At 38.2% G+C, this 27,268-nt stretch overlaps 2 protein-coding genes across 5 annotated transcripts in view; one reads left to right on the top strand and one right to left on the bottom strand.

Annotated features, from left to right (window-relative positions):
- The first annotated feature begins 1,859 nt into the window (after positions 1 to 1,859).
- Positions 1,860 to 14,927, top strand: prr33 (proline rich 33). 2 transcript variants are annotated; one of them, XM_025010691.2, is made up of 4 exons: positions 1,860 to 1,996; positions 2,368 to 2,413; positions 5,499 to 5,882; positions 14,422 to 14,927. In XM_025010691.2, the coding sequence occupies exons 3-4, from the start codon at positions 5,514 to 5,516 to the stop codon at positions 14,647 to 14,649; spliced, it is 597 nt and encodes a 198-aa protein (XP_024866459.1). In that variant the 5' UTR covers positions 1,860 to 1,996; positions 2,368 to 2,413; positions 5,499 to 5,513; the 3' UTR covers positions 14,650 to 14,927. The 2 variants fall into 2 exon arrangements, with proteins under 2 accessions (XP_024866459.1, XP_017292140.1); XM_017436651.3 differs by lacking the exon at positions 14,422 to 14,927 and having other exon boundaries at positions 1,872 to 1,996; positions 5,499 to 8,880.
- Positions 14,928 to 18,129: 3,202 nt separating this feature from the next.
- LOC108248116 (troponin I, fast skeletal muscle-like) overlaps positions 18,130 to 27,268 on the bottom strand; it is a 17,482-nt gene continuing 8,343 nt past the window's right edge. For 2 of the 3 annotated variants that reach the window (XM_017436639.3, XM_017436640.3), the window contains exons 3-7: positions 24,433 to 24,472; positions 24,217 to 24,345; positions 22,880 to 22,969; positions 22,232 to 22,405; positions 18,130 to 18,870 (exon numbers count right to left, since the gene is read on the bottom strand). In XM_017436639.3, the coding sequence (XP_017292128.1) occupies positions 18,793 to 18,870; positions 22,232 to 22,405; positions 22,880 to 22,969; positions 24,217 to 24,345; positions 24,433 to 24,472 (511 nt within the window). In that variant the 3' untranslated portion in view covers positions 18,130 to 18,792. Of the gene's footprint in view, positions 18,871 to 22,231; positions 22,406 to 22,879; positions 22,970 to 24,216; positions 24,346 to 24,432; positions 24,473 to 26,164; positions 26,261 to 27,268 lie in introns of all 3 variants that reach the window. The other variant, XM_037978331.1, reaches the window with a different exon arrangement.

The following is a 27,268-nucleotide window of genomic DNA, read 5'->3' as shown; positions in this document are numbered from 1 at the left end:
CCCTGGCTCCAAACAGTCACTCAATAAGGAGATGGAAGGGCTGTGTGCTGCAGAGGGAGCCTCAAGTTTGGTGAAACCAACAGTCAAGATGTTCACATGATGCTATTCTGGGGCCGCTACATTAGGCAAGCAAATTTTATCTGAGACTGAGCTAAGAGTTGAACGTCAGGGAAGTGTAGCAGGTGGTATCTGAGACCCTCTCAGAGAACACATAAATATAAGGTATTCAGTCAAAAGAGAACAAGAATCAGGATCTTTTGTTAAAAGCAGCTCTTTGTTTGTGGGTGATCTTCATTTGCCGTAGAAGTTGTGGCTAGCTGGGATTCTTTGAAGCCCTCCAAAAACAGCTGATACACTTCAAGCAGATTTTAAGCTCAGAGCAGCTTAAACAAAAATGACAAAAAAACTAAACAAAAAAACAAACAAACAAAAAAAAAACAATCATCATCCTTAACAAACTGAATCTCTGCTCACACTTTGCATCTATGCATTTGCATTACCATATTTTCCGGACTATAAGGTGCACTTAAAAGCCTTCAATTTTCTCAAAAAATGACAGTGCGCCTTATAATCTGGAGCGCCTCATATATGTAAGAAGTCGTAATGTTTTAGTACGGCTTTGGTAAACTACAAAGCCGCACCACTTGCAGCATTAAGGCTCAATTATAGTCGCGCAGGGTTCCGAGCACGGTGCGCGGACCGCGCGGTGTAGGCATTTATACTTGACACTTACGTCGGTGCAGTATTCTACAAAAAGACAGGAGGCTGTTTCGTTTTGCTTAATTCGCCATATAGTCTGGTGCGCCTTATAGATGACAAAAGTTCGAAAATGGACCATTCACTGACAGTACATCTTATAATCCAGTGCTCTCTGTAGTGCGGAAAATACGATATTTAAAAAGTGGATTAGAAAGCAAATAATTTGTGTGGCTACATGGAAGATGCATACCTTTCAGTGATGTGCATTGCAGTGATTTTTCTTATGGTTTTATTTGCATTTCCTTCATTTGTCATTTGATCTAGCTACCTTTAAATTTCTTATAGTGTGTGACTGATTGCATAAGTGTGTTGTTCTTCCTTCAAATCAATGAAACAGATTTCAGAAATTCTCCAAAGCATAAGTTTGATCTGTTCTTTTCAGCAACATTTATACAAGCTGCAAGATGAAGCATCTGGCAAACCCCCTCAGCAGCTTAGTTTCTACAGTTGGCTTTATTTGAGGCGTGGTCAAAGGGATCGGAAAGTCTTTCCTAAATTCCTCCAGGGGGTGCTGCAATTTCAGATTGAAGAGCAGAGACTCTTGTCCGTCCACTTGAGGGGGGTAAATATTACTATCAAGAAAGAAGAAAAAAAAGATAATTATGTTTGATTTTGGTTTTTACAATTTACCACTGAACAAACTGATTGACAACTTGCATCAAGTTATTGGGATATTTTAAATAAAAAATAAAAAAGGTATTTATAATACAAAATAAAACAAAGTGGTTTGAACAGAAGGCTCCAGCTCCCCGCGACCAGGAACAGAGAAGCGGGTAAAGAAAACAGATGGATGGATGGATGGATGGTTTGAACAGATTTTATGTCAAACTTTTTGTAAATTGGAAAATCTGTCCAAAAGGAATATTACCATCAGTCTTTAGTGTCTCTGACCTAATTTAGTTACAGAATCATAAGAATAAGAAATTAGTGACATGGTTTGAACCACAATAGTAAGCAGTAAAGAACATTTCTGAGACACCTGCTGCTTAAAGTTATGACCCATTCAAAACACAGAAATTTAGTCAAGCAGTGAGACTAAACACTCTCTCTGCTGTCACTGAGCAGCCTGCAGCACTCTGGATTTATTTTTGGACTACCACTGTACACTGTGCATTTTCCTTCCATTTGCAGGAAGGGGGGTTGAGTTGGACTCAGCATGAACCTGCCGTTTTGACACTTCAAGCTGGGACAAGCAGGCAGCAGCTGGCTGGCCAGCCCCAAAACAGCAGTCTTACAGGTAAACATTTAAAAAAATGACATATTTTATTCTCCAGATTGAACAGACAGAAAATGTATTAGCTGCCCAATGTAGATCCCCCGTCTCAGCAGTGGGACATCTGCTGTGTTTAAAGAGCTCAGGGTCTTTTTTCTTGTCCTTGTATGTAAAAGCACCAGCAGCTTGAGCTAAGGCTTTTCCTTGCTGTGTTTTTTATATTTATTGATGCCTGAAAACATATACTGCCCTAAAATTGGTCATCCTGGTTGCAGTGAGGCATAATGACTTGGACTTGTAATCTTTATGTTAGGTTGTTTTAAAAAACAAAGGGTTCTTGTTGAGTTTGATATTTTCAATAATTCAGACTCAATATTCTTTCTTGTTCTGTAAAGGGGACCCTGCTTGGAGCACTTTGAACTACACCAAGATTTTTACCTGGTAAGTTCTTTCATTTTTATATCAGCTCTCTGTTTTCCATGATTGTGTGAAACCTCTGTGTTTTTTTTGGGTGAAATGAGTTTGTACATGGTATATGAGTTTTTAGTTTAATGAGTTTTAATTACATAGGTTATTAGTACATTTCTATTATTACTCTTTCCTCTTTTGAATCTGCATCCTGAAGGCATTCCAAATGCCAGAACTACCAAAGCCTTAAAAGGAGTAATGAGCATCTCATGTGTCAGGCAGGCAGCAAGTTTAGCAGGGAGGAGTTTTAGTTTACCAGCACTGACCTACAATTCACTGGGGTGACAGTCCTTCTGGACCTTCTAATCAGATTAGATCTGAGAGACTGATTAGTATTGATCTTTACTGTCATATTTCAATTTTTTATTTATTTATTTTTTTTTTTTGTCAATATTTTTGTTGAATTTCTTTTCTCTTGACTCTGGCCTTTCAAAAATACGGGATGTGTTAAATATATTATTGTATCTGTTGCTACACGGAGAGAGTGGGTGGGGTGGGTGGGTTTTATTTTTGAAGTGTTTTCACAAAAAAAAAAAAAGAAGGTAGTATTGTACACTTGATGTAGATTTTGTATGGCTGAACCTGAACCTTCTGAATAAATATATCCATACAAAAAAAAAAAAAAATCGCCCACTCGTGACTAGATGTTCTGAATGACAAAGTATTACATTTCTGTGGACCTACCAAGAGTCAGTGGGCACAATGATCCTATTCATTAGGGAAACATGACAACCAAAAACCATTAGGACATGATACAATTAAATTTTTAGTCACAATATAGTACAATTCAATATAAAATTTGATTCAACACATTGAAATTTAATGCAAAATAAAACAATAAAGCAAAAGCATGACTCTATGTCACTTACTGAGACTACAAAAGACTTTCAGAAAACCTGACTCACTGAAGGTATCAAATGCAGTTACACAAAAATCTTGGTTCTAGCCAAATGCCAGTCTCAGTTATTACTGTATTTATTGAAAAGTCAATAATCAGAAAGAGTTTGGTTCTGTTGTGTGGTGTGAAATAAATTTTAAAAAGATACATGCAACACGTGTGTAAAACAATACATTGTCTATATTAAGGTTTGATAACTCTTCAAACTCGTAGCCTTGGCAAGCAATGAACAGACTTTAAGTGTTAATTAAACTATAATATATTCACATTCCCCCAAAGTTCCTGCAGAGCTCTTACCCCTTGTACGTTCACCAAAAGTCCTCAGAGTCTCTTATTTTAAACAGTTTTTTAGCCCAAGACCTGAAACTAAATGTAATAGTGTGATACAGTCATTCTAGATCAGTGGAAGGGCAGGAAAGCTCGGGTGTGGGGGTTGAGGGTTTTTGTTGGCACAAAGGCTATCAAAATGAAAGTGACATGTAGCCTTTAAAATAGTTGCAGACTAAATGAATCTCAAAAGTCTGGGTGAAAGTTTTTTGTGTATACTGCTCATACACACAGAGGTGCCTTTTACAACTGGCAGGTACTTTCAATAAGACTGTGCACTGCCTCCTTTTAGCTCTGCCTCAGCATCATATTCACAGATCATATGGTGCTAATGACACAAACACGCCCATCAGGTTTAGTAAGGTCAAAATGCAATAGATTGAAGTTGCCTTTGCTGCACGATCAAAATATGGTGGTGTGTCACAAACACATCAGGCGCAAAAGTGACAGACAGAAAGAGAAAAATGCTTTCTGACATTGAGCTCTGGGTTTTAACAAATGAAGAAGAAACTCCAAGAGTTACATGAACAATATCTGACTGTGTCAGAGAGAAATCACATTGATGGTGTCAATAGGTCACATTTCAGGCTTCAGTAATCATCACTGTGTTCCTTTTATTTTTACTTTATAAATAAAAAAAAAAAGATCCGCCTGGACCATGGGCTCCACATTGCACTCTCTCTCCCCATAGGAAGAGTCAGACTTCCCTGTGCCGACAGTGTGGCAGCGGACTGGGGGAGCTGCGCTGTTTATACAGCAATATTTATCATTATTGCCTCCCACTGAGAGTGGAGCAGCAATAATGTTTTTACCTGTGTCTGTGTGTGTTCATTTGTCTGTAGTATTAGCAAAATATCTCATGAAACACTGAGTGAATTTTAATGAAACTTTAAGAAATTAATCATTGGATGTATGTCTACAACTGATTAACTTTTGGAGTCAACCACATTCAAGATGGCTGCCACAGCTAAGCGACCTTACCAATCACTAAATTTGCTATAACTCCGTTAGTTTTACAGATTTTGAACTAAGGTTTTGTGTGGTTGTAACTGAGAGTTGACCTCACCACATTCTTTGAGAGCTAAGACATCTTGGCAGATGTCACAATGTTGCATGAGATTGCGCAAAACCTCATTCTCAAAGTTTGACCAAAACAGCTACAACATCATCATTTCTTAACACATGATAAGCTTATGTTAAAGTTCTGGAATGAAAGGCAGTGGGTGATATGCATTCCTTTAAGGAAGCCCATATTTAATTATTTTAGATTGTGTTTGTTAACTCATATGTGACAGACTATTATGATACTATCATCAGGTGCTTTTAGCAGTAATTTTACATGAATTTAGGCAGGTTTTCCTCTAAATGCTGCTTAAAACCCCATTTAAATGTAGGAATACTGAACCAGCACTGAGGTGTTGTGTGGTTGACAATTATACAACTATGTATGGAAAGTGGATTGATGCATTAAAAAAAACACCATTACGTGCAATTTGGTCTGTCTATAATGAGACCAAATAACAGATGCAGCGTCCTGAATCAAACATGATGTTCAGTCTGGAAAGGAAAGTTAAAAATGTCAAATGAGGAGCTACATGTGAAATGAAAAGGTCTAGAGGCTCTGTGCGTGTCTTTACACACAAATATACACCATATATACATGTACTAAACTTTTACATTTCAATCAGAGAACATACAGTACTTTATCTGTAATGAACTCACCTGTCCTAAAGATGATCTCTCTAGTCTTGTGAGCGAAAATAAAAAAAAGGTGCAACCAAAATGTAAGAATTGTGGTGTCTAACTCTGAGTTTTGTTTTTTTTTCTTCACAGGGTGCTGAAGCACTCATGGCTGTCGCTTATAGCACTGTCACCCAGCTGGGCCTGTTTTCCCAGCAGTATCCTCCTCCCCTGCTGCCCAAACCGGGAAAGGACAATGTTCGTCTTCAGAAACTCCTCAAGAGGACTGCCAAGAAAAAGTCTTCTGCTCAAGCATTGCAGTCTGCAACAACTTTCCGCTCAAGCCTTTCCCCTGTGGATGAAGCAAGCCCTGACCAAGAGTACAGTGACCACTCCATCTCGCCGCGAACACCAGAGATAACACCCAGCCTCTACAGCATCCAGCACCCTCCACGGTTCACTGTCAGACCACTGTATCAACATGTGGCATCTCCGTACCCACAGCAAGCAAGAGCAACCAGGATATTTCCTCAAATGGTGACTACCCCATCACAACATGCCCTATATTCATCATATTCTGCACTGACTCAGGTCTCTACAGAGCAGGTTGCCCAGCCCACAATAGCAAAAATGCCACAGTCATCTTCCCCTGTGCCTGAGGTGACTGTGATAGTGACTGAGTTGAAAGAACCTGAATTGAGTACAATTCCTGAGAGTTATGCTAGTCTGAGATCTGCCACAACTGCAGCAACTCCACCTTCCAAATCTAAAGTTCCAGGTCCAACTCCATATCCAATACCAGCAGGTCAAAATGTGATTAGACCTCTCACTGTGTTGACTTCACTTATCAAGTCCAAAAGTCCACGTCCAACATTTAAAGCAACTGAACCCTCAAAATCTCCAAAGCCAATGTTTGATGTTCCTCAAATAAGAATGTATACAGCAAGCACATCATATTATGAGACATCCAGGACACCACCTGTCCATGGCACAGCTGGATTAACTGCTATTGGCAGCACAGTACCTCAAAGTAAAACATCTACAGAAGCAAAACAAGATTTGCCACCAGGATCTGAGATTAGAAGAGGTATGACACCAACTCAGCCTCCCTCATTAGACAGTAATCCTGGGAGAATAACACCAATTTTAGAAATTAAAAGAGCAACTCCAACATCTGAGGTCAAAGGAAAACTGCCAAGCCCAGTATGCCTTGCAACTCAAGCAATAACCTCTGTCTTTGAATTCTCAAGACAAGATTCTCCTTTGCTTGCTGTGTCACCTATTACAGTACATCCAGAAAAGTCAAGATCACCCCAGACAGTCTCTCAAAATCTGAAGAGTACACAGCTTCCTGAAACCTTATCAAATGGGGATATCCACTCTGACATGAAACCTGCAGCTAAACCAGTTGAACAAAGTATTAGAAAGTCAATGTCAGAGCCTGATCTGAAAAGAGGAACAATCATGACAAGTGTGGGCTGTCAAAGACCTGAAACTCCTACATTCATGCCATCAACACAAGTAGTGGCAGGCTATCAGAGGCCAAAGACTCCAACATATGAGGCCTCCCGACTCATGACCAGATCACCTGGCTATAAAAAATCAAAGACACTGCCATATGGAATATCAGTTTCTATTGTATCACAAGTAGTCTCTCAAAGACCTAAAACCCCAGTTTCTCAAGAGTCAAAGACTACCAATCAAGGACTTACACAAGCTGAATATGCTGACTCAACAGCATCTGGTCTTTCAGTTTCTGTATCAACACAAGATGAGGTTAAAGCTGACAGAGAGCTAGCAAGAGAGCGTACTCAGGAACCAAGTGTGAAGCAGCAATCTAAAGCCAAAATTTTTAAAGAAAAAGACAGCCCTAGTTATAAAAAAGAACTCCATCAGGGGTATAAAATGCTTGCAGCCACTGCTTCAATCCCGATAACTGTTGTTTCACAACCGTCTGACTTGTCAGAATCAATGCTAGTGCAAGAGGCAGGCACACTTACCGGTCTGGTTGCAGCAAAACAGGACACAACAGTGATTCAAGAAATACAAAAACCTCCCACATCAGTCAGTAGATTTTCAGAGAAACAAAAAATAGAAACACTTATTCAAGAAACAAGACCAACAACTGAGACTCTTGAATCTAAATATCCTCCTGTCAAAGGTGGTGACCAAGATCCATTTAAAGCAGTAAAAATGCTTTTAGCAAAAGATAAAGGCCAGACTGACCAAAAAAAAGTTGTAACTGAGACAAAAGCTGATGTTTCAGTCCATAAAAAAAATGTGACACCTGCTTCTGTAACAAAGATCAAACCTGAAGGCTCAGAGTCAGATTCTTCAGCACCTGCTATGGCTGTTAACATACCTACAACAGAATTAGCTGAAGTCAAAGAGAAACAGAGAAAGGAAGAAACAACTTCAGCAAATAAATCCCAAAGTGAGAAAAATGAGTCAGATGAAATCCCCCCAGCACCAGAATCCCTTCTTAAAGTTATGCAAAAACCAAAGGGTCTGAAATCTAAAATGACTGGATGGTCGAGACTCAAGAAGCACATGGTAGTGGAACAGGAAGAGCCCAAATTTCCAGAAATAGGCTCTCAGAAAGAAGTCATTGGACAGGACCAGAGAGAGATAAGACTAGAAGATAAATCTCGGGATAAGTCAAGTACCCAGAATGAGAAACGAACTGAAGATGCTCCCAAGGCAACAAAGATGTGGGACGCTTGTCTTTTTCAAATGTTTTCCTCTAAAGAAAACATCATGCACCAGATTGAGTTAAACAAAAGTGATGAGGAAAAAAAAGAGGACAAAAAGAACGAGTCGAAGGAGATTCCTTCATTTGCATACAGGCTGCCAGTGCTGCTTTTTAGTCCCAGGTTTGATGCTAAAAAGCTTAGGGAAGCAGCATCAAGACCAGTCACCAAAATTTCTACAGTCTTTGAAATGGGTCTGATTGGGCGAAAAGGTGCAGATGATGAACCAAAAGACTTTAATAGAACAGCCAGAGGGTTTACTGGTACTTAGGCCATGGCTGATGTGAAGAGTTCAGAGTTTTTAAGAACCAGAAAACAGATCTTATATGTTGTGTTTACGGCACATATAGCAGCAGAATTAAGGTACAGGTCTAGTCTTAGTCTATATGTACACACAATTTTTTTTGGCTTGTTGAGAAAAATTTTACTGCGACTCTATACTTGATAAATACTTTATGTGACAGTAACTGTATGGTAATTAGTTGTTTGTATTTAATAATTAGCTGGAAAAAGTAACATCAGATAAAATGTTTGCCATCTGAGCTGTATTCTTTTTATTCCACATTCAAAACGAATCCATATTGCTAGCTTATACATTATTTATGCTCATGGTTCATTATTTACTAAATACGTAGTTTTACAAATAAAAAAAAAATATTAAGACAAATGATGTGTGAAAGACAATCTGTTTTTAATCATCAGTTCAATGGTTTTATTCAATATTTATTTAAATGTGTTGTTTCCCTTACAGCTCATTAAAACATTGCTTCATTTTTCATGAAAAATGATTCAGTTCAAAGCAATTATTCAATGCACATCTGCTTGCCTTTAGTACATGACTGAGTAAACAACAACAAAAACTAAACAATCTGTTGTTTATTTTCCAAAGATATGTTAAATATTGAGAATCTGTTCATTGCTTGCCATACAGAGAGATTCATCGGTCCCCTTCAAAGAGACAAATAATCTTTGCATTATAGTTATGTTTTAAACTAGATGTTTGACCCTAATTACTATCACAGATGCCTTAAGCTTTTCATTAACCATTAACAGAACAAAAAGCCACTGGGTGGTTTGGCGTGGTTGTGAGAACCACGCTGAACATGGAGCGGCAGAGCAAAAATGAAAGCTGTCTGAGGAGCTCAGAAAGAAGATTGTTAACATCCATGTTAAAGGTAAAGGCGACACGAATATCTCCAAGAAGCTTCATCAGTCCCAGATGAGACAAAACTAGGGCTTTTAGCCTCCAGTCTCATATGCATTTATTTATTTATATTATTTTGAAAGGTCACCATCAAATTTATTCATGTCTGTATGTACGTAAGAAATAACAGTATAAAAGAAATCTTTGTGTAGCTCACAAGAGAAGATATGGTAACCTTGACCCTATATCTGGAATCCACTGCAAGTGCTGTATCCCCTCTACGTGTGGCCTCTTTTAAAAGTGCTTTATCATCAGCTTTATGGTATGCACCACCACAAGTGTACAGTATCAACTGAGGCTGCTTCTTCCACAGCTTGACTCCTTAAGCACAGGTGATGTATCCCCAGACATTCACAAGTTTCTGCCCCAACTTAGCCTGTGCTAGAAGTTCTGCACTTCCCTTGATTAACAGCGCACAACCTATGACCTCCAGAAATGCCTCACCTGATGATGGTAAGGCCTTTCCATGGCACTCTCCATAAATATTTCCAGAAAATAGATATTTTCAGTGAATAGATAAGTTTTGAACAAGTTAGTTATTTCACAAGTTCAGCTGGTATGCTTTCTTAAAGTAATAATCCTGCATTTATGATTAATGTATGAAAATTATGGTTCCTGTAAGAAATATTCCTTTAGAAATATTTAGCTAAAACAAAAACACTTTAATCTACAGTGCTGGGAAATGATTTAATGCCCTGCTTTTTTAAAATAGTTTGCCTACTTAGAAAGAAACAGTCTCAAGTTTTTATAGAAGTTTTGTTTTATTAAAGACATAATATATCAACTAAAATCCAGGAAAAAAACTAAATGTAACGAAATAGACTCAATGGTGGAATCAGCCATGATGTTTTACTGGGATATTAGGCTTAAAGATCTACATGAGCAGTAAATGTGACATCACATTGGGCTGTGACTCATTCAAAGTCAAAGTCAAAGTTTATTTATATAGCACATTTACAACAACCTCTGCTGACCAAAGTGCTTCACAATAATTACAACATCATAGACAGATATATATGTATGAGAGTCACAAAGGCATGCAGCCCTGTGAACATGTTCAAAAAATTTGGGTAACAACTTTTCTCTTAACAACTTGAGCTAAAATTTGATGTGCTGGTAGCTGAGAGTCATTTATAACACATGCTCCAGGTGCTAATAGATCATGTGTGATATTGCAGTATTGCATGAGATTGTACACAATGTCTTTTTTTACTAGCTCAGTGGCCTAGTGGTAGACCGCCCTGAAACTTGGAGGTTGTGGGTTCAATTCCCGGCCGGGTCATACCAAAGACTGTAAAAATGGGACCCATTGCCACTCTGCTTGACACTTAACATTAAGGGTTGGAATTGGGGGGTTAGATCACCAAATGATTCCCGAGCGCGGCACCGCTGCTGTTCACTGCTGCTGTTCACTGCTCCCTTAGGGGATGGATCAAATGCGGAGAACAAATTTCACACACTCAGGTGTGTGACAATCATTGGATCTTTCTTTCTTTCTTTTTCAAGGTTTGACCAAAATCTTTTTTCAAAATAAGACGAAACAAACATAATCACCCACCACCACTGCACACCCTGATCTCTATGGGACTTTTGTATCCAAAATTTAACACTGATAATGATAATGAACATTGTAAATGATACTGCGTCCTGAGTGCGGCAGAGGAATCAGCCACGGTGGGAGCACAGAGCCTGTTTGATTACAAGATTACAGCAAAGGTACTGTGTCTTTGTTTAACTTTTAATGTTTTTATCCAAAACCCTCACAATGTTTTCTCCATGAGTGTCTTTTTTACATTTTTGTAGTTTATCATAAATATCCACAAATTTCAATTCTACATGGGAATATAACAATATACACAAGCTTTTGGCTATTAAAGTCAAGTTAAGGCAGAAATGCTTTTTTCATTGTAAGTGAATGAGCCAGTATTAATTTTTGGCAGAGAAAATCTTTATTGCAATTTACAGGCATTTGACAGGGTGCAAATGACTATAGAGCTGAAATCTTTATCCCTTTAAAATAAATAGTCATTTTAGGGCAGAAATCTGTCAGTCTGGCAAATAAAACATGGCAATTTTAAGTTATTTTATACTGTGCAAAGAAGTACATGTGCTATAATTTTTTTTAAATGCTATCCTTTTGAATAAAACAATGTTTTATACATGCAAAAATGCCCTTTCAGTGTCAAGTTTTATCACATTTTGATGAATAAACATTCACAATATGAGGATTGTTATATTTAAAAATTCTAATTTATGGACTGTCTTGTCACTAAATGTAAATGAACAATTAAAACTGCATGACTGGTCTTAATACAGGCAAACTAGACAAACAACATAGACAGAATCAATACAAAAGCCATAATTTATTTTTATTTTTTGAAAAATTATTGAATTATCAACATTAAATTTATTTCAACCCGGAGAGACTCACGACAAAGAAAGCTGCAGTTAAATAGTTTTATTGACTTGAATGACATGAGATTTGGCGCTCTGACCCCGACGGAAGACGCAAGTGCCGACAATAGCAGTGCACTTTGACGAGAAGCTCAGGTTGAGCATTTGAGGTGTCTTCCCCCAAAAGAAGGGGTTCCCCCCCCAAAAGGGGGTGTCGAGGCCGAGGTCTGATGAAGGGGAGACTGATAAATGACTAGTGAGAATGAATGCAAGAGTGATAAACGCCTTAGGCTGAGAATTCAAGGCATAATAAGCAGGTAGATGAAGGCCGGCAAATGGAAGAGTGCAAGATGGAGGAAGAAGGCCGGCTACTAAGGGAAGTTGTCGGATGCTGGAAGATGTAGGCCAGCTACTGAAGGGAAGTTATCGGATGCTGGTAGATGTAGGCCAGCTATTAAGGAGAAGTTATCGGATGCTGGTAGATGTAGGCCAGCTACTGGAGGGAAGTTATCGGGTGCTGGTAGATGAAGGCCAGCTATTAAGGAGAAGTTATCGGGTGCTGGTAGATGAAGGCCAGCTATTAAGGAGAAGTTATCGGATGCTGGTAGATGTAGGCCAGCTACTGAGAGGAAGTTAACGAGTGCCGGTAGATGGAGGCCAGCTATTGAGGAGGAAGCTCGCTGCTAGGGGGAGACCAACCAGGGTGAATATGAAAATAAGCGAGAATGCAAGGCAAATAAAGGGACTTACGAGGTAGATTGTTAGAGAGGAATTGAAGCGGGGCAAGAAGACGAGGGTCGATCGCAAAATAGAAAAATAGAAGCCTGCAAGAAGAGAAGAGAGATATGGTCGGATCGGATTTTAAAGATAAACGCTGGGTGAAGGGGTAGACCGCGACCACCAGTTAATTGCGAAATGCTTACCTAGGCACTGAGAGAACGTTAAGCGGCTAGCACAGAAGAGAGATCTGGACGGATGTATGAAGAGAATGCTGTGGAAGACCAACGACCAAGTTGCTGAAGGGATGTGGAGAAGATGCCCTGACTGACGGCGGATGTAGCTGCCCCTATCCTGAAGGAGTGGCCTGAGAATTGGCTTGGGGGAAGGTTGCATGATACTAGAATCTTTCTTAAAAATTGTAGAAACCAGGAGGACATGGGAGAACCGTCAGGAGTTAGGAACAGAGGCTTTAGGGGTAAGCCGAGTTTATGACGCTTGAGAGCGAATCTGACCATGGCATGAAAAAAACGGGCCATCTAGACGAGCGATGACGATCGTGCACGCGCCTTTCCCTTTTGAATGCTTAAGAAATAAGCTGTAGAAATCCGGATGAAATTTAAGATCTGCAATAGCTAGGTCTCTGGATGGAACAAATTTTTTTATTTTTTTTGCTCCCAGCAGGGAATGAGATGGAGTGAGTACGTCTTACCTAGCGATTGCCCGGCACGGGCATTAGCGAGGGTGAAAGCCACCGGGGGGTGGGGGCGTGAATAGCTGCCTGAGAGCTGTGGGGTGTGGAAGTGAGTGGAGGTGCTGATTTGGCAGTGCTGGCAGAAGCGCACGCTTGCAAGCGCGCTGAGAGGGAGGTTATGGAGTGCTGGAGAGAATCCATCCAAATACACTGATATTTACACATAAATGAATCAGAATGATTTTACATGTACTGACAGTTCAGTGTTTTTTACTGTGAGCCCCCCCCCCTACACACACACAGACATTCACACACACAAACATAGTTTCATTTTATTCACACACTACCACCTTAATCAACCTCTACTCTTCATCCTCCCTGCTTACCATTGCTACTAATAATCCGCTTAATCTGTTCAGGAAACATTTGTTGTTAATCGAAGTAGAAAGCATGCATCCTTGCCACGCAATCCAATGGGAAGAAGAAAATCTACGGTATGATCTGACCAACACTATTTAGAAATTAAGGGCTGAAATCAGCAGGTAGGATCCAAGGATCCATTTCATACATAGTGCAGAAAATAATGATCACTGAAGAACGGTGTCATGATTTCCAGATAGATGGAACCCAGGACTACAGACAGGACATGAGTGCTAAAGAAATAAAGATGTATGAACCAAAATAAACGTGCTGACGTGGCAGCAGAAGCTACTTACAAAAAAAAATACACATAACACAGGGATGTACACAAGGAACAAAACACGACCAGCTGTGGGAAGCACAATGCGCCAATGAGTGAGACAGAGGGAGAAGGAATATAAAGACAACACTGATGAACTGAATGACAAACACCTGGAAATGAGACATCTAGGAGCAGGTGAGAATGGGCAAGGCAGAAGCAGAACTGAGGAACCTAAAAAAATTCACATAAGAAAAAACACTGGGGAACCTGATAACTAAAGTGGAAAAAAAATACAGAAAAATGAAGGTCACGCTATCAAATACATATATCCTGACACACAGTGCATGTTGTGTTTTATTGCTGCACACTTACAGCTCCAGACAGTTTGACACAAAACTAAAGGACGCTTTCCTCCACTATTTACTGAAGCTGAAGTAATAAAACAAATTTATTATTTTTTACAGATGAAGAATTTCAACATTAACTTAAAAATGGTCTTCCGACTTTGTGTTAGTGACTGGATCTAATATTTTTATTATTATTCTTTGATAAACTAATGTTCATCTTTCATTTGATGCTTTATGCTGTTTTTGTGTTATATTTGTGATATTTTACTGTATTATTTATTTGAACAGAAAAAAATGATGGAGGATCTGAGTACCTCAGAGATGATGATGATGATGATGATGATGACCACCGAACTACTGCAGCCCCCCAAGCTCCTGCAGCCCCAGCTGAGTCCCTCAGAGAATACATCATTTTATCACCAGTTGCTGTTCTGGTACAAGACAGACTTCCATTTGAACATCTCTGTGTCATTGCTGAAGCAGAGGATGAGGTGGAAACTCGGGAAAGGCTCTTGAACATTTTTGTAAGTTTCAGGCTCAGTAAAGATTATGTGCACTTGCTAAATGTTGTTCTCAGTGTTCTTTTTTACCTCAACATGATGACAAACAGTATCCAGGTGAAATGGTTTATTGATCTTATTTCACACTAAAGAGTCTATGTTTTGCACATTTTACACCACCTTTTTTAATTCATTTTGAATCTAACGTCAGACAGATATGACTAGATCAGTTCAAATAGAGTGGAACAACATCAACAACTCCCTTCTTCTTCCAATGGCTGCAACTGGTTTTAAGCAAAAACAAATAGTCAGACTGCCGGTGTCATGCCTAAATGGCTCTGTGTTGTATTTTGGAGAGGTGGAGGGACCTTTATCCAATAGCTTTTGCAGAAACATTAAAACATCCATCATTGAGCACTGAAATGGGACCATTTTAACATCCCTATTGATTGGGTTTGACAATATTGCTGAACAGTTTAAATTCCAGGATCATGTAGTTAATGCTAAAATGAAGAAATATAACCACCGATGACAAGAAAAGTACAATGGGTTTAAATTTTAATCACACAGGATGTTTGTATGAAAAAAAAATCAGAAATGTTGAACTGCAATCACTGCACATTCTTTTTTAGTTAATCTAAATTGTCTCTTGATTTTTTTAGTTATAATTAGTGTCTAATTAATTCACTAATCAAAGTATTTTATGTACTTTATTCATAGTTAAACATTGTAGACATGTTTCAGTCACTTTGTTTCCATGTTTATATTTAAGAGGTCATCTTCTCATCTTTCAATTGGCAGACTTCTGTAACTTCACCATACCAAGAAACAGTGCGTGAAGAAGGGCTTTAAAACAGCTTGAAAATAATAGATCTGTTATCACAACCTAGAACAGAGAAATAAATGTATATAGATACAATAATTACAGTGGTCTCAAAAGTATCAATTTTGGAATAAAGGAGAAACTAGTTTAAACAAGTCATTTTTTTTTTCATTTTACGTACTATATTTCTGTTAGGCTTATGCAGACTTTCTAGTCTGGAGTGTCTCAGGAGGAGGATCCTTCTTGCTGCTCAGGAAGCAAAGAAACTTGTGTGAAGCTGATCGGCACCATACAGATATTAGCTGAAGAAGACAGGTCAGTCCAGCAGAGGATTGAACCACAACGTTGGCTGAGGGGCATGGGATGCAGACCAATAAAGACATGTCTTACATCCTCCATCAGAGGTCCCACACAAGTAGTTTACCTTTGCCGCTTGCATTTTTTTTGTCTTATTCAAAAGTTTTAGTTTCAGAACCAAAGGCCTGTGCTCTGTAACCAAAGCTTTCTGGCATTAGCAAATGAAAGTTCCAGTTTGTAAATAAAACTTTGAGATTTGAAACTAAAGCTGCTAGATTTTCATTTCAATGTAGACACTATTTTATAGTCAATAAAAATTTTGAATTTTTGTAATTTGCAGTTTGTAGAATTCAGTTCTCAAATGTCTTCTTTTAATTGAAATTTGCTTTCATTTGACTTACTAACAGATAATATTTGCTGCATAAGTTTGTAGATTATTTTTTTTCTTTTTTGTAACATTTGCTAAATTTCAAAACATCAAAGAATATACAGTAGAACCTCTAATTAGGAACATGTCTAAATACAAATTTTACTAATGGTGTTGGGTCCTTGAATTACAATTCTTTTTTCTGATCCCGAATTTGCCTGCAGGTGGAAGCACTGACGTCAAATGCAATTAAATAGATGTGTGCAATATGGGAAAAAGTGCAAAGGTTCTGTGCATAACATCACCTAAACAAAACTGTTGCCTCACGCAGTATAAATCTGTACAATGACAATGGTATGGTTAATTTTTGTTACATTTTGAAGAGCAGACAGAATCACAATGCTTTCCTATAATTCACCAGGAAGAAACAAAGCCTGTATGTTAAAAATGACCCTTACAGTCTAACGTTTTCCATTGCACTAAAGAAGCAGCTCTGCAGCAGCAGTGATACATTCCTTTACAAACGATCCATCTGAAGGAGCCTTCAGCTTCTTTCTTATTAATTCACTCACCACAATGTTGTCTGGCAGCTGCTCAAGTTGAGTGTGTTTCATCACTTCATCAAACTAAACACACCGATTTGCAGATTTGCAAAGAGTACTAAAATAATGTACTCAAGTAAAATTACAGTTACTCTGTTGAAATTTTACTCAAGTACATGTAAAGTTACTTGTAGAGAAATCTGCTCCAGTAAAAGTAAAAAGTAAATCAATAAAAATTGACTTTGAGTAAAAGTTACTTATCGTATTTTCCGCATTATATTTTAAAACGTTTGTCATATATAAAGCGCACCAGACTGTAAGGCGCATTAAGCAAAACAAAACAGACCCCTGTCTTTTTGGAGAATACTGCACCGATGTAAGCATCAAGTATAAATGCCTACACCACGCGCTCAGTTCCATGCACCGTGCGCGAAGTCCTGTGCAACTATAACTGAGCCTTAATGCTGCAAGCAGTGCAGCTTTGTAGTTTACCAAAGTCGTACTTAAACATGATGACTTCTTACATATATAAGGCACTCCAGATTATAAGGCGCTCTGTCGTTTTTTGAGAAAACTGAAGGCTTTTAAGTGCACCTTATAGTCCGGAAAATACAGTACTTGTGTTTTTTTCCAGCAGGAGCATGTCTCTCCTGCGGTGCATAAAGGACAATTTGTTTCTCAAAAAAGCTCTTAAATTAAACAAAAATCCTCATAATTTAATATGCAATTACAAAATAAAACATGTCCATATGATATTTAAAACACTTAGAGAAAAAAAATGTAATTTCAGTTCAGACCATCCCACAGTGCTCAACTTGTTCAACAACAAAACATGTTGATCCACAGCTGGTAGAACAACTCTTAAATGACCTGCTCTGTTTTTAATTTTGATCGGAGTTCATTCTTGTTGCTATAGTGAGACAGTTCTTGCTCACATATGTCCTATATCTATATATGTAAAGAATATGTCAATATGAGGTGTCATGAGGTTCTGATGTTGCTCAGTGGATTATCAGAGGGCTGAACTACGAAGTGAGGTTGACAGTTTAGCTGCTATGGTGAGCTGAAAGTCAGAGTTTTCAGAATCACAGAGGATTTATTTGAGCTTGATTAGATCACCATAGTAAAAGACTGAGTTTGAGCATGGTTAGGTCATCATGGTAACGTAGACTGGAGGAGCCTGGTTGGATAAAGACTGAGAAATTACCCTGCTTCAGAGAAAATAATTGTTTTTGCTCACTGTCAAAAGGTGAAAGGCAGGCAATATGGTTTTTGCCTATGTTTGTTTGTGCATGTGTTCATGTTTCTGTCTGTTAGAGAGAGCCTCTAAAAAGTGAATCTAATGTTGCCTGTATGTTTTACTGTTTTAACTTTGTGAATGTATTTATCAGGACTCTTTGTGCTGTAAGTAAGATGCAGTATGTGGTTTATGCAGCCAAAAAAAACAACCACACCAGAACAGTTATGTTGCTTTTTAAATTAAATATTTAATTATTTACCATTTGAACAGATAAGATTTGGTATCATATAAATCTGGATGATTCATATCCATTTTTGTTTATGCAAAAGTAGCTTAGCCATGGTGACTCCAAAGTTAATCACTTACACATGTCCATTCAGTCTTAATAAAATCTGTTCAGTGGTTCATGAAATATTTTGCTAACAGACAGAAACATGAATTGCGAATGCATTCACAAACACAGGGAAAAACATTAGCGTGCCTTTCACCTTTTGACAGTGATCAAAAACAATTTATTGCCTTAAGCATGGTAATTTCTCATATGTGGCTATTTTTCAGGAGTTACTCTGGTGTCACTTTAATTGATGAAAGAATTACCAAGTGGATAAAAATAGCAACAAAATGATTCCCTATTTGAAAAAAAATCTTTATTTCTAACTGCTTCTATGAAAACTGATACATTTTGAACTGTAGTTTCTCTGCCAGAAGTTTTAACAAGGTACAGTATGGTGTTTTTTGGTTTAGTTGAATCACAAAACCAAAAAAAAACAACATGAAATTGGCAACTTATGTCCCTAGATTTCAATAGGAACCACACAGATGCAGTGAGTCTCTAGGATCTTAGATATAAACATCTCTCCCACCATTATCCTCTCTGGTCCAAGAGTGTTTTAGGCAGATTCAAACATCTTCTTCCTATCAGCCTTGTCTTCAATATTTTTACGCCAGTCACCGATTGCCTCAGTTGGCTGAAAGAAACAAGAAAGATTTGTCAACATCAAGACAAACAAAACAAGTGACTCTGGCATTAAGACTCTGTACCCTGCTTTTTATGTAATGATCATTACCATCTAACCTGATATATACATTACAAGGGGAACATGAGGAGACACAAAGCAAACCAGACAGTACATAACAGCAACAGCGAACCAGTGAAGATGAAAAGCAAATGAACAGAATATATAGGCTGGGGCTGATGAGGAAGTTGGACACAGATGACTGATTACAAACCAAGAACAGGTGTAGATAGGTGAGGCAGGCTGACATGGAAAAGTACTGACTGAGGGAGAAGTTTGCAGATGACACAGGGAGCAAAAAGTAAACATCACAAATAAAACACAGGGAAAACAAATATACACAAGAATAAAAACAGAACTACAGATCTCATAAGCAGAACATAATCATAAAACCTAACACAAAAGATTACCAAAAAATAACAAAAAGAAAAGAATTCAGAAAAACACAAAAACCCACCGCTTGAATGACAATTTTCTTGATAAAAATGTAATGACAAGTGCAAGGCCAGAAAAACCCACGTTCAGGATTAACCTTGAAGGCTCCTCAAACAGTTAAAGGAGTAATCTCATCTAGGACATTTGAGGAGCATTTTTGATTTTCATGAAGAAGAAAGCAAGAATGCCAGTAGTGTTGCCAGCTCCTCAGTGAAGAAAGTAGATATTGGCAGTCCTAAAAGTTGCTAAAGTGTATCATCATTTAATTTGCATGATTGACCATGTGCATGTAATTGTAATAGACACTGATGGAGAGACGAATAACATTGTGGGAGAGAAAAAAAAGGGAGTAAAAAACCCCACCCTAAATATGTTTTGAACTACAATGCCAATGCTAAAAATGTTGGGATGTTGCATATTATTTAAACAAAAACAATACAATGATTTTTAAATCTCATAAACCCATATTTTATTTACAGTGGAACATAGTAAACATTTTTAAACTAACAAAATATACAATTAAAAAAAAACATCAAATGTTTCATTGAAAGTATTTCTTTCTAAAAATTTGATCATTTTTTAATTTTATGGCAGCAACATATCTACAAAAAAATGAAACAGGGGGCAACAAAAGGCTGTAAAAGTAAATGATACAAATAAGAAACAGCTGGAGGAGCATTTTGCAATTAATAAGGTTAATTGGCAAGAGGTCAGTAAGAGGACTGGGTATAAATTAAAAAAAAAAACCCATCTCAAAATAAAGGAATCTCTGTGCTCCAAAGACAAAACCAAAAATCAATACTGGTTGCTCCAAATATTTGGGCCCTCAGATCTTAAAAACAGGTCTGATTCTGTTCTGGACAGCACTACATGGGCTCAGGAACACTTCCACAAATTATCTGTAAACACAGACTACTGTGTCATCCACAAATGCAGGTTAAAGCTCTGTCAGGCAAAGAAGAAGCCATATATGAACACCATCCAGAAATACTGCTGTCTTCTCTGGGCCAAAGCTCATTTAAAATAGACTGAAGTGTAGTGGAAAACTGTTCTGTGGTCAGAGAAATCAACATGTCAAATTCATTTTGAAAACCATGGGTGCCACATCCTCCGTACTAAAGAGGAGAGGGACTATTCAATCTTTTATCAGCACACAGTTCAAAAGCTTGCCTCTCTGATGACATGGCAGTGCATAAGGGCCTCTTGAATATGCGTTGTATTCTTAGGTTTACACAGTGAATGCATTTATGTTTTGTTGCTGTTATTACTTCTTGTTGCTAGAGGGTGCTGCTGTGACAGCGTTGGACAGAAGAGACTGTGTTAGTAGAAATAGAAGAGTACGAGACAGAGTAAGATACAGACAACACAGAATTCTATAATGGTGTGTCAACAGTAACTGTAACAAAATTTGTAAGTTTAAATGTGAGTCTTTTATTTCACAACTGCCAGAACATATGTTCCCATGCAGACGTCTTTCAGGGAAGATCTTGCAAAGACAATGCCAAACCACATACTGCATCCATTACAACAGCTTGGCTTTGTAGCAGAAAAGTCCAGGTCCTAAACTGGCCTGCCTGAAATCAAGACCTCTTACTAATTGAAAAGATTTAACTCATCATGAAATACAAATTCCAGTAAAGATGACCCAGAACTGTTGAACAGCTAGAATCCTCCATCAGACAAGAACAGGACAACATTCCCAGCAAAAACTCCAGCAACTGGTCTCCTCAGTTCCTAGATGTTTACAGATGATTGTTGAAAAAAGGGATGCTTCACAGTTAGAAACATGACCCTGACCCAGTGGTTTTTGAAATGGGTTGACTTGACTTGATGTTTGAGTCACTAAATTAATCCCTGGCAATTAATAAGTACTTCGATCAATTAAGGAAGAGCTGTCAATTGGAATTGTTGGAATTGCGGTTGTGCAAGAAAACTTTCTTCTCTTGATTCTTGTTTTTTTTTTTTTTTTTTTTTTTTTTTTTGTAATGTTACAGTTCTAACCCTCCTCCTTTATCTGGGTCTGTTATTGGCAAAAGTGGTTCAAAAGAAACAGAGTTATTTTATTACAGTGTTTTTTTTTTTTTTTAGATAAAATTAAAAAAAAAAAACTTTTACATTTACATGCTGCTTTGGATGAGCCAGTGGCAGCTTTGCACTTACATGTTTCAGTTTAATCTAGACACAGATGAAAGAACATCTGCTCTGACTGAAGCTAGGAGGGCCCCAGTGTGAGGTCTGGGCTGGCCCATTGCAGGAGTCTCCAAAAGTCATTTTTGACAAAGTCATTAAGCTGGCAACACAGAATGCCAGGAGTAGTGCAGGGCTGGTTATAAAGGAGGACTGGGCCCCTGACTGGTCTGTTAGTGACAGACTTGGTGATAATGGATCTTTCACAATTAGTCATAAGATACCAAATGAGGTTTGCAAAAGAACCACTTTTTGTTGATTTTAGGTTATATTAGATTTCATTTGACTTTAGAGTCAAACTAATAGAACTCCCAGTTGGGAAAATCCGCTGAAATGTCCCAAAATGTCAGATTTTTTTACTTGTAAAATGAGTCGAACCTTTTGATTTTAAATTTAAAAAATCAACATGGCTATCTAGCCCCCCCAAAGGCAGTAATAGCTTAATGTCTAAAGTGCTTACAAGTACTTATATCAATTTATGTCTCAGTAAATGTATCAAATACATAGCAGTGATTACCCATTTTATTGCTTGTGTGCACAAAATGCAATTTCTTACAGGATCACTGTCAAATGATGCTGCTGATAACCTGCCTGGTTAGTGTGTTTCAATCAAATAAACAAAACCCAAAAAAAAACCTTCAGCTGCACAGCAGTAAATTCTAAAAGTCACTGTGAAAACTCCATTCCTCACCTCCTCTTTGGTCTCCTTCTTGACCTGCTTCAGGTTGGCTCTCAGATCCATGTTGACCGTGTGTTTGGAACCCAGCAGAGCTTTTAGCATGGCATCAGCGGACATACGCACTTTTTTCAGGGCAGGTTTCTTCACTCCAACCAGGTCCACCACCTTCAGCTTGAGATCCTCAATCTGGGGCCAGAGAAACATTTGTTTACATGTTAAACCAGTGGGCGGGATGTTCATTGATATGTAATCATTAATAATGCATGACATGCAGCACCTTGTAAAAGCCTTTATACTTCTTGAATTTTTCCACATTTTGTCACATTTCCAACCATAAACCTTAAATATTTGACAATGTATACAAAACTGATGTATCCTAGGAATGGGAGATCTTAGATAGATGTCAATTAAACACTTGTTTTCTGTAAATTATTGTTCTTTCAAGATCTTGGTAAAATAAAGTCAGGTGACTAATCCATAAAGCAGGTCAGTCGTTAAAAAAGACAACTCCCTGAGTAAAAGTACTGCTGAGATTGAAGAAATGTCATAAATCAAAGCTCTATGTGGAAATAAATTAATCACTTTACCTACTGAAAAGAAAGACGTATTTATAAAACGGCATCTTTAACAGAACATTTGGTTATCTCGCTTGTTGCTCACCTCTTTGTCAGCCTTTTGAACTTTGGCCTCGATGTCATATCTCTCCTCATCAATTTTGTCAATGGCCTGGTGGAGCTTTTTGCAAATTTCCTGTGGACGCAAAGACAATTTAATAAAGCTCTCATAAAGTAATCACTGCATATACATCTACAACTGATAATGTTTTGGAATCAACTGAACTATTAGCCAAAAATAAACCATCACAAAAATGGCAACAACTTTGTGAATTTTATTGATTTTGAGCTAAAATTTGGTGTGGTAGTACCTGAAAAACATCCTCAACACATGCTCTGAGGGCTACACATCTTTGCCTAAAAGTTTTGCATTAGCTGTTATCAACACTGTCTCTTAGCGAAATACAGTAGCTCATAAACCATTGAACAGATTTTAATGAAACTCAGAAAGTAATCGCTAGATGTATGTCTACAACTCATCAACTTTTAGAATCCACCTGATTCAAGATGTCTGCCAATTGTCATGATCCTTGGATTTTTTGATTGTTGTTGGTTGCCATTGTTTTGTTTGTTTTTGTCTTGAAATAGTTCGTGAATTTTATCTACATTAAACGATGTACTGCTATCAAAATTCATAGAACACTATTCTCATGCATGATTGGTGTATAATGTACAACGAGACACAGGAAAACAATTAAAAAAACATTAATAAAAACAAACAAACAAACAAAAAACAACAATAAAAACAAAACAAAATTTTAGTGCTTCATTGCTTATGCATTGGTCCCTTTAATAAACTAGTGTATTGGTTCAGTTTGTTGGACAGTCTAGGTTTAGTAGTTTGCAGCAATATGGGTGATAATGTAATGACTGATGTAAAACAGAAGGTATAAACCACATCACCAAGTTGATTAAATCCATAAGTTGATAAATGAGGGAAAGAAACACTGGTGCAGCTTCATCTTGTATAATTGTTATAAAAACTGTGAGCTGGGATATTTTGTTATATTTGGCTGCTGTCTGGTAAATGTCTTAAAAGTTCAGGGCATCGGAAAGCGCATATTAACCACAAAGTCTTCAGATTATTTTTTTACACTCAAATTTTGTCCAAGTTTATCTTATAAAAGATAACAGAGTCCATTTCAAATTTAGAGTTAAGAAGTTTTTTAAAGCATCATAGGAGTGATACTTGTTCTTTTTGCCCTTTAAAAAACATTTTGATGATCATCAATCACCACAAATGTGTCGTCAGTTCAATGTGACTCCAAAATAAAAAGGTTGTATTTTTCCACAATTTTGTGTCAAATGAGTCAACAACAGTCATAGCCCAGTGAGATTTTGACTTATGAAGCTATCACTGGATTTAGTGTCTTCTGGACTTACCATCAAGGCAGCAGTGTCGCTGCTGAGTTCTGGTTCTGGGCAATTTTCAGCAAGATAAGCCTCTTTTGCAGCCACAATGTCCGTCTTCTCCTGCTCAAGCCATTTAGCAGCAATCTGCAGGATCAGGCTCTGCAAAAACGAGTATGCACAAGTCAAAGAAATGCAACAAATACTCAAAGGTTCTCAGTGCAAAGAAAATTGAGACTTGATTCTAACCTTTAAATGATGCCTGCGGCTGGATGTCATTTTCTTTCCCCTGTGAGATGACAACTTCATGAGAAAAAACTGATAACATTAATTTATTTTTTTTCCTATTGTATTTTAATTTTAATTTGTTTTAAAGATACAGTTAAAAAGTCTGAACATGTGTAGCTTAGCTTGTTTACTTTCAGCATTCAGGTTAAGGAAAGCTAATTTCTATTTAAAGTCCTACTCCTTTAAAGCAAATCTTGAAAATTGTTCATGTTTTGATCATTTCAGTATTTTTCCCAAGTATTGTCCCTCCTGCACAGGCAGAACATTTTGACAAAAAATATGATTTTAAAGTGGTAAATATTCCGTCGTGATTGCATCCATCTGTAAATGTTGGGGTTTCAAATTGACTAAATGTAAAAAAAAAACTGTTGTTAGTATAAAACTAATAAAAGAGAGATAAAGAAGACCCAGCTTGTTGAGTTTTATAAATTCAATATAAAGTAATCTTGAGCAATAAAATTTCAGGGATTGGCACAATTTTAAGCTGCAAAATGTCTGCATTACATTATGAGAAAAAACCTTTATAAAATCCCAATTCTTATAAGAAACCCCCATCTCACACAAGGTGCCAGCCTCTGCTGGAGCCAGAGAGTTGTGTCAGTAAGAGCAATTTAACCAGGTGTCACAATATGATCCATTCATCTTCTTTTTTTGCGTGGTCAGGTCACAGAGGCAAATAGGTCAGGGGGGAACCCTGACATCCCTCTATGTGGCGACACTCTCCTGAGGGATCCCAAGGCATTCTCAGGTCAGAGATTACATAATTCCTCCAGTACGGTGGCCCTGAAGTGCAAACCACAACAACATTAACGAAGCACACAAACAAAAAACAGAAACACAATTACATTAACGAAGCACACAAAAAAAATACAGAAATGCAATTACATTAACAAACCGGAAAAGGTAGGTCCCAATGAGAGACCTAAGAAATCGCTGATTGGATGACACTATGTTTGGCTTTTGAACCGGAAGTTATTCTGGCTTTAGCGCATTAGTTGAAAACATGAATGTTATTGTTGATACACGTTTCTTGAAGCCTCTTGCCACAGCTACTGCAAAAGTTCGGTGACTGCTTAACCAGCTCTTTTCCACAGTTTGGGCAATACATAGTGTTGTGACTGTCTTCCCGCCTACCGAAACGTTGAAAGAGCAAAAGCCAGAACTTCCGGTTTAAAAGTGGTGTCCTCCAATCAGCGGTTTCTCAGATCTCCCTCTTTGTGTGCTTTGTTAATGTTGTTGCATTTCTGTTTTTTGTTTGTGTGTTGTTGTGGTTTGCACTTCAGGGCCACTGTACTCCAGAGAGACATGCCTGGAAAACCTCCAAAGGGAGCCATCAAAGAGACATTCTGATCAGATGCTGGAACCACCTCAGCTGACTCCTTTTGATTAGAAAAAGGAGTGAGTCTATTCCTAAGCTCCCCCAGATGACAGAGCTCCAATCACAGTTGTTTTTATTCTGCTCTTTATTAACCCATCCTTTTTCAGCTGGGTGTGACTGACGCTCCTGGCAGCAGCTGACCCAGCTGTTACCTATGGTACATAATGACTGCAGGAGTATTTAAGGCTGAGCCACTAATGAGTAGTGACTTATACTCATTAGTTAATCAATAAAAGTTCCTTGGTGACCGTTCACGTTTCAACCTGCATTGCAACAAGTGTCCTGAACTAAGAAAATAGTTGTTCTTAAACCTACCTATGTTCCTCTGCAGAATCCTTTGAGTGCTCCAAATGACTCCTGGTTGAATTATGACAGCTCCACACCCTATTTCCAAGGCTGAGCCTGGCCACCCTACAGAGAATACCCATTTCAGCCACCTGTAGGAGGGATCTTGTTCTTTCTGTCATGATCCATACCTCATGACCATAGTTGAGGGTTGGGACTTACATGGACCAGTAAATTAAGAGCTTTGCCTTTCAGCTCAAATCTCTTTTTTCACAATGACCGACTGGAGCAATACCCTCATTCACTGCAGACATGGCCCTGATTCTTCAGTCCATCTTGCACCATCCTACAGTCACTTGTGAACAAGACTCGAAGATACTTGAACTTTTCTGCTTGAGGCAAAAAGTCATCCCCAACCTAGAGGGAACATTCCATCTTTTCTCAGATGGGAACCATGGCCTCAGTTGAGAGGAGCTGAGTTTCATCCCACTTGCTTCACACTTGAAAGAACTGTCTCAGTACTCCCTGAAGGTCATTGCTTGAAGATCACATCATCAGCAAAAAGCAGAGACGAGACCCTGAGGTTCCCTAACATCACACCCTCCACTCTTTCACTGCACCTCAATCCTATCTATCCTGTCTATAAACACCATAAACAAGATTGGCAACAAGGGCCAGCCCTGATGGAGTTCAACCTGCACTGTGAACAAGCTTAACTTTTTGTTGAGAATGTGGACAGACCACCAGTGATAAGCCTTTTCCAAATCCAAAAATCATATGAAGACTGGACAGACAAACTCCCACGACCCCTTTTGTCAGGCTGGATGGCAACGGAAGCGAACCCAGAGTGCAGACTCATTCTTAAAACAACACTAATTTATTAAACTAAGAAAAAGAGCAAAACAAAAGCTGACTTGGCAGCAACTAAAACATAACAGAAATCCAATACATGGCATGGCGAGGAAACAAGGAAACTTAGAACGGCAAACAACAAACAATGATCCGACGACTAGTGGGAGAAATGACCAGGTATTAGAACACTGGGGTTAACGAGGTAAATGGAAACAGGTGAGTGGAGATAATGGCAGACAGGTGGAGATGGGCGTGGCAAGGAAAGCAGAAGAGTGACAGGGG

The sequence above is a fragment of the Kryptolebias marmoratus genome, linkage group LG11 (genome assembly GCF_001649575.2).
Source record: "Kryptolebias marmoratus isolate JLee-2015 linkage group LG11, ASM164957v2, whole genome shotgun sequence".
Classification (NCBI taxonomy): domain Eukaryota; kingdom Metazoa; phylum Chordata; class Actinopteri; order Cyprinodontiformes; family Rivulidae; genus Kryptolebias; species Kryptolebias marmoratus.
This window is presented reverse-complemented; position numbering and strand designations above follow the sequence as displayed.

Coding starts and splice junctions, on each gene's coding strand:
- prr33 (XM_017436651.3), top strand. CDS start 5,514: ATGGCTGTCGCTTATAGCACTGTCACCCAGCTGGGCCTGTTTTCCCAG.